The 7,915-nt window shown below is 36.6% G+C and overlaps 1 protein-coding gene across 2 annotated transcripts in view; it reads left to right on the top strand.

Annotated features, from left to right (window-relative positions):
* LOC107719882 (genetic suppressor element 1-like) overlaps window positions 1–7,915 on the top strand; it is a 213,847-nt gene that overhangs the window by 48,694 nt on the left and 157,238 nt on the right. For both annotated transcript variants that reach the window (XM_016527424.1, XM_016527423.1), the window contains exon 2: window positions 4,702–4,882. In XM_016527424.1, the coding sequence (XP_016382910.1) occupies window positions 4,702–4,882 (181 nt within the window). The remainder of the gene's footprint in view (window positions 1–4,701; window positions 4,883–7,915) is intronic.

The following is a 7,915-nucleotide window of genomic DNA, read 5'->3' as shown; positions in this document are numbered from 1 at the left end:
AACTAACAATGAATGAGATACAGCCTTGGTCTGACGCAAGAAGCAAGTCATTTGTAATTTTAACAAGTGCAGTTTCTGTGCTATGGTGGGGCCTGAAACCTGACTGAAATTCTTCATAGAGATCATTTTTTATATAGAGAGAGAGAAATACATTTCTCAAAGAAAGGCATAGTGAACAACATGGTATGGTTTCTGGTTAGGTGACTGAAAGGTTAGAAACAGGTTTTGCTTAGCAAAATTGTAGAGGAAGCATTGGGTGTGACAGACAGAAGTGAGTTTGCTGTGGTTGGTGCTGTTTGTTAGGCGGTGTAGTGTGAATCAACTGTCACTGAATCATCATCACCTCCCCTTAAATAAACAGCCTGAAGCTGAATACACATCCTCATGACCTGGTCCATAAACACACACACAGACACACACACACATACAAACACGTATACAGAGAGTTTTTGATCGAATATACGATTGCGTTGCATGAGTTGCGACAGATGCATGAGTTGCAATAAATTGCATTTATATTACGTATGTGTTATATACTCTGTCTTTCTCTCTCACACACACAAGCGAAGTCCTGGTGAGGCAGAAAGTGTAAATCAATAGCACTTACCTTCATCCCCCAAAGGGTTTCTGAAAGCAGGGGGCATTGAAAATCATGTCAGAGTGTGGGAGGGCGAAGGCGACCGTTTCAGCATTTTTTTCCATTGATGATCAAAACACCTTTTTATAAAAGGTGTACATACAGTAAGACTGACACCTGACTTTCAGTTTTTTGACAGAAAAGGCCTTTTCATACTAAATGCGAATATTCAGCACAAACAGAACTTTAAATAAACAATGGAACTATTCACTCAAGATGTGAACATTGGTGATGTAAATTATTTTGCTTCTGAGCTTTCATGAATGAATGAATGATAAATAAATAAATAAACACACACACACATACATACATACATACATACATAAAAAAATAAATACGCAACATACATAGGTTGTCATCATCATCTATGTTTCTCTCTTCTTTTAATTGCTGAGATGCATAATTTTCTTCTCCTGCTTCTGTTCTTCTCATACCTGAAAGGCAGAGCAATGAAAGGTGTGCTGCATTAAACCTTGAATTTGCTTTTTTTCCACTTTATATTTTTTGTGTATAGCTTCCGTTTTTGTTCATCATAAGGGAGTGAAGGGATGTAAATGGCTTTGTGAATCTGTGTGATGAATTAATGTGTGCCATAGTCAAACTCAAATTTTTTAGGAGAAAATTACTACTGTTAATTGCCCACCTCATTCTTTTAACACAAAAACCTTTAAAATAATTTTTTAACAATGTGATCTCATGAATATTCATGTTTCTTTTATGTAAAGTTTGGTTCTACAACACATACATTATACATACTTAGCTTAGATTTGCATAGACAATAAAGCATACAATATTGATGTATTGGCAGCATCTATCAACAACTTTATTGATCTATACTTTTATGAATTCTTAATTACTGAAATCATGGTTTATACTAATGTAGTTATGATAAATGAGAATATGTTTTCATATGTTTTTATTCAACATTCTTTGTCTCTATCCTCAGTAGAAACCATAATCATCAAATTCCACACTTGTTACAAAGTTGATTTGATGTTTCAAGAAGTGTTACAACAAAAATTTTACGTCAGTGAGTGCTCAAATGCTGTGCTCAAAATCATGTGACATGTTTTAGGTGATTTTTATGTATTTTAATGAGATACACTCAACGTCACTAGACAATTTCTGCAGACATTTATATTAAACATAATTCAAAATATGATACATCCAAAAGATAAAAAAAATGCAATATATTCAACCGCAACACAGATTTAAAATATTTCATTCTTTTATTTCAGCTAAAAGGTCACACTGTGACGTGTCAGTCTTCTATTGGTCACGCATCTTCACGTGAAACAAATTCGCAGGTCAGAGTTAAACTTTAAAATGCAATGAAATTCACATGAACTTGCGTTTCATGTTTCCCGCATTCATGGAAAATCCGAATGTCTGCAACATCCTCAGAAGGCCTCTGTGATTTCTTTTTAAATATGTGTGTGTAACAAAATGAGGCTATTGTTTAACATTCTCACTGCACTGCTGTAGTTGCCAGAGCAAAATGCCTGCTTTAAAAAGAGAATAAATCCTTCAGGTTCTATTAAATATCACTTTAATTTAGGTTCGTTTATGGCAAGCTGCTTAGTAGTGAGTCATCTACAGCACTGGGTTAATGCTCTCTCCTGATTCACAGTTTTTTGAAGTTTCTGCAGAAGAGGAAAAAGGTGATTGAGCCAGGTATTGTGCTTTTAGACGAGTGAGAGTTTGTAGGATGGAGGATTCCCTCGCCACACAATCTTGAGTGTTTACCTGTTTATTTATACCTACTGTTGCACCATGATTGCCGTATTTAGAGGTTGCATATGAAAAGTTGATATGACATCCATTAACCTGAAATCAAAACGCTACTGTATAAATTCACTGCATGTAAAGACCCTTTACCGGCATTCTGGCGACTTCTTGTGCAACTCCTGTTCAATATCTAATTACACTTTCTATGTTTGAAAACCAGACAGAGAGAGAAATAAAAGTTTTCTAAATCTTATGTAAACACAATTTTCAGCGTTTTAGTAACTGTGGCTCTCAGACTGGGGGGATCTACTGAGGGTTTCTGTCCAGGGCTGGACTCACTTGATTATATGGTTATGGTTTTAAAAAAATTATAAAACTCATGCTTGGGTACAGAAGCTTTTGCTGAGCTCCAGACTTCTCTCTGATAGATCACCTGTTTCCTCCCTTTCAGCATCTCACCTTCCTTTTGTGGTCAGACAGCATCTCATCAGTGCTCACCTACTGGTGCTGTTCAATGTCTCCTCTTCCTCTGTCTCTCTTGTTCGCCTGATGGATCTAGGAGCAGTCTGTCTCATATCTGGGCTCTATCACTTGAAAGATGAGACTTTCATCGTTCCCCAGAAATCAAAGTAAAGACAGCTGCTAAAAACAGTGGAGCAGCTGACAGGGCCTATTAGCTCTGGCAGTGTGTAGTCAAGTGCTCTGCCTGCTGAGGAGACATTTCATCATGTGGCTATCAACGCACTGTTTGGGAGTTTATATATCAGTCTTACACAATTAGAGAGTAATTAGATTAGCCTCTTAAACTCTGCGGCATATTTTGAATTTTTTTTTATTTTTTTTAAATTTTTTTACAGATTTTGGCATACCTGTTTTTAAAAGGGCACCCTACTCACATACATTAGAGTAAATTTATAAAAATTCCACACGGGTGGAATAATTAAAATTTTTATTTATTTTTTTATTAAGTTTTTATTTGGAAGTCTGTTATTCCTTATCCTGTTATCCTCTTTTTGTGTAATTTGGATGGAAAATGTGTGCCTTTTTATTGTCGGAGTCACTTATCAAAAGTTGCTAAAAGTTGGCAAATAAATTTTAAAATTTGCTAAATTTGTTGCTAGGTGCTTTCGGAAGAAAAAGTTGCTAGGGTAGTCTGAAAAGTTGCTAAATTTAGCAACAAAATTGCTAAGTTGGCAACACTGCTCCCTCTGTTTGGAAAAGCATAAATCGACATTGGATTGGCCTAGGAGTTTGATCGATGTCTCTTTGGACAGATCTGATTGGGGGCTTTTCAGACATATGACACGTTACGTGATGACGTAATCGCCCATCGACACAAACGTGTTAAGGCAAAACTAGTCGAAAACGCACCATTCAACTCATGCAAGTATTGATCGGCACGTCTGAGACATATTAGGGTGTAGTTTGACCGTGCAAGCTCATAGACAAGTAAGCATAGTCTCATTTTAAAGATAACAATCTAAGAGCTGAAATAAAGTTTTTGGCCACATTTAGCACACAGAAGTAGAAATTGGAGCAGGAATGTGACATAAATGTTTGTTTAGAAAAGTCATTTCCATCGTCTTGATTCTTTTAATAATTATTCTCTGTAAAGTGTTAGATCAAAGAAATAAACTACATAATCGCATCTTGGGGTGTTGTTTGTATTATGTTATTTTATGTAACATAAATGCAAAAGTGATGGGATGGACAAGAAAGCTGAGGTTCTAAGCTTTCAAATGATAACATATATGTGTAGTTCACTGTTCCACAACTTGAATTTTTACAATAACTTTGATGATGCAATTTTGGACCCACCGGTGGTCTTTTATAAGTTAACGTGCAAGGGTCAGGTGATATGTAAAACAAAAATATGAGAAGAATGGCTGTTCCAGTTCAGTGGAAACCATACCTAAGATTTCTGCAGAGTTGTACAGCCACAGATTCTTTGTGGGAGTGATTAATGGTCTACATTTGGTAGTTGGTTATCATGAGATGGGTTCAGATCTTGGCATTTTATTTTTAACTGGGGAGTCAGTTTTGAGAACTGGAACTTGCGGTACGTTTTATTGTCAAATAGCCTTAAATATGTGTAAAAAGGACATTTTGATTTTCCATTTAATGACCCAATTAACCATAACCACCAAAGAGGGGGACAACTGAACTGTACAACCTGCATAATCCAAAGGGTCAGAAATAGGGTTGAAAATTGTCATGAAAAACGTGAGCAAGAAACCTTGATTAATATTATGAGTTACGAAAGTGTACTGTGGGCTCTTTAAAGAGTAAAACTGGGTTTTTCTTTGACGATCGTTAATGCAAAATGTTTATTGCAGGGTTTGATGGTGGTGGAGGAGTCAGCCAGCAGCAGTAAGGATGCAGAGACCAGACCACCAGTAGTCACTGTGGCAGAAGTGGCAGAGCAAGACCACACTACATCATTCGAACCCAGAATGGCTTCTGCTACCTTATCGCTGCGTAGCCTGAAAGTGGAAAAGGCAGACAGCTCAGTACCCAGTGAGTATTCTTAAGTTCAAACTCATCTTTCCTGATCCTTTCTCTCATTTTTAATGATTCCCTTCCCTTCTTGCAAGATATTGATGCGGTGCTGGCTGTGGTGGCGAATAAATATTATTTTCTATTGTCTGCTCATACTTTTTTCTTGCCATAGCGTCAAGTGTGTGCCCAAGCTTGTTGTGTGTTTCAGTGGAAGATGTACAATTCTTTTTTCATGTTTTTTTTTTAAGTAACCTACAGGTACGTTGTAAACTGTGAGTTTGGTAAAATAACCTATGAAATGCGAAATGTTTCAGAGTGTGTACCATTTGCATATAATTAAGTGTGTAATTTATCAATCTGACAAAATTAACAGTGTGGTACTATACACTAGTACTATGGCTGGCGATTGGAACACATTATAAATATAAATGGAGAAGAGCCCTTATATTTAGTTAGGTGTGGTACTTTCTGTAGGATTTGTGTTTGTGTGGAAAGATCTTTCGTCTCTTCTCATCACAGTCACACATAATCTGTCTCTTTCACTAGCTGTCTCTCTCTATTATTTTGCATTAGCCTTCAGCTCTTCTTTGTCTATCTGTTCTGTCATTGCCTTGTTTTAGAGTATTGGGGCTGACACATCTCTGAAATTTAGTTGGGTGAGGTTCTGCCCTCTCTGGGTCAGCAGAAAATTGTGCCACCCACTCCCCTGAAGCATCCCCTTGTCTACCCTCAACAATACATGAAGAGCATTCATGTATTATTTAAGCCGCACATTTTAACAGCTTCTGTTCAAACAGTCTGCAAGGTCCATGCGTGTGTGTGCAGCTGAGATGTGTTTCTTATGTCCCAGTCTAAGCATTCAAGTGTTGACCTGTTCCTCTGAACACTGACACTGTAAGAAAAAAAATTGTGGAAGAACAATTATTTTGATTAAAGATTATGAGGGCACATAATTTTTTTTTTAAAGTAATGAAGTGCACAAATAAATAATTTATAATAAATATTGCAAAAATAATTTTTAAGAATCTATTTAAAAAATTTTTATTACACATTGGATGTTATCAGCATAACAATAAAAAACATTGAATTGAAAATTTAATAAATAATAAATGTAGCAAATGTAAGAAATAAAGTAGGATCTTGTTAAATGTCTATCGTTTTAAATAGACAGACGTATTCTCAGAAAGTATGTTTAGATGCAAAATGTGTTCTTGACATTTTCCTTTCAGTGAAAGTGAATCGATCGATCAGTTACACGTTATTTTTAGATCATGACGCTATTACTCCACCAAAGAGAGATTGCAAGAAAACTTGCTTTTTGTAGAGAGCTTAGTTTGATCAAGTTTAAACATCCGGAAACGTGTGGTTACACTGCTTTATATGTGTGTCTAAACAGAAAGCAAATGACTGGTAAAAGCCCTTATCTGATGACATGTACTATATATTACACGTATACACAACCGAGACAGAGGGGTCCAGAAATACTAGGACTCCGGGTTTTAGGAGGTTGATGTCTGGGATAAAGGCTCTGGAACAAATCATGTGCTTTGCAGCTCATGTAGCATTTTGACAGTATAATAGAGGAGCACACTGCAGGAGGAGATGAGGAGGCCAGTTTCGCACAGGAAGTAGAGAGAGGGAGGGGGAAGAATGATTGTGTGTCTATCTGAGATGTGTTTGACCACAGTCCTGTGAATCAGCACACACATAAACTGTCCATTGTGTCAGAGATGATCATACTGGCTTAGTGACCCAAACAACATATAGGACATAACATTGCTGTTTTTTGGATGTGTCCAGTGAAGAGAGATAAGACAATCTAGGTATCTACGAGTGTTAAACAGGCCTGCAGGTAGAAACATCCTGAAGGAGAGTCGCATGACAGACAGGAAGTGCCATCTCTATGGTAAGATTCTGTCTGCTCAAATTCTTTCACCGTTTTCTAGATCTTTACATGGTTCTTGTGAAAAGGCAAATACATACAGTATGTTTGACGTGTTATTTGCTTTATTTAACTGGTCGTCATTCTATAAGAGGCAACAATCTGGCAGCTAAACAGCAGGCAACTAAAGCAGCCATTTCAAGTTCTCCTTGTTTAAGTTCTTTCCTCTGTGTATTTCAGCAGCGGCAGCTCTTAAAGTAATAGCAGCCAAATAACCTAATAACCCAGCTGCTGGAATGTCTGTTAATCAAAGATCAAAAGAAAAAAAGAGGAAATCAATAACTTTTGTAGCTTTAAGGATTCATCTTTAATTAAAAATTTAGTGTTTGATAAATTTGTTTAATTTCTGTATATTTCCTACTTGCTAAAGGGCACAGGTTAATATGACATTTATTATAAGGGGTTTATGTGAAGTCTAATAAATGTTCAAATTGATAGCCCTCAATTATGTTAGTATAGTCAATATTACATTTGGTCAATGGTTAAATATTATTAAAAAAATAATAATTTCCAAGAGACATAAGTAGTATTGGTATCAGTGAGTCAGTCATAAAAATTATGCCATTAAACAAATATTAAAAATATCCTGTCTTTATGTTGTTTCTACATTAAAAAAATTTATTAGTGTGATTAATTAGTTAATTTTTTAATCGATTGACAGCAGATTGACAGCATATGTATAGCTCAATGTATTTGGGCTGTGCAAGTAAAAAAACATGCTGCTCGATGCCTGGGGCTTTCCTCGGGAAGAGTGAAAGATAGAGAAAGCGCACAAATAAAGGGGTGTGTGAAAGATGAGACGACAAATGCAGAAAAGACAAAGTGAACTCTGCCTGTTTCTCCACTCTTTTTCTGACAGGAGATGAGACAGGAGATTCTCCAGCTTAGGTGACAGTGACGAGCTTGCGAGAGAAACAAAGTGTCAAGAGGAGTGTGTGCGTGTGTTTCTCTGAATGTGTGTGATAAAAATGCCGCTGGAGTCGTGGGTACTCTTTGAGTCTCTTGGCAGTGTTGTGGCTGGTGGAATTCCAAATCACTGCCTTCTTTTTCCACTGCTCATCTGGAGCAAAGTTAAGGAATAAAGTTAACTAAGGAAGAGAGGGAAAGAG

This window comes from Sinocyclocheilus rhinocerous, unplaced genomic scaffold, assembly GCF_001515625.1.
Source record: "Sinocyclocheilus rhinocerous isolate Xijiao unplaced genomic scaffold, SAMN03320098_v1.1 scaffold1593, whole genome shotgun sequence".
Lineage (NCBI taxonomy): Eukaryota > Metazoa > Chordata > Actinopteri > Cypriniformes > Cyprinidae > Sinocyclocheilus > Sinocyclocheilus rhinocerous.
This window is presented reverse-complemented; position numbering and strand designations above follow the sequence as displayed.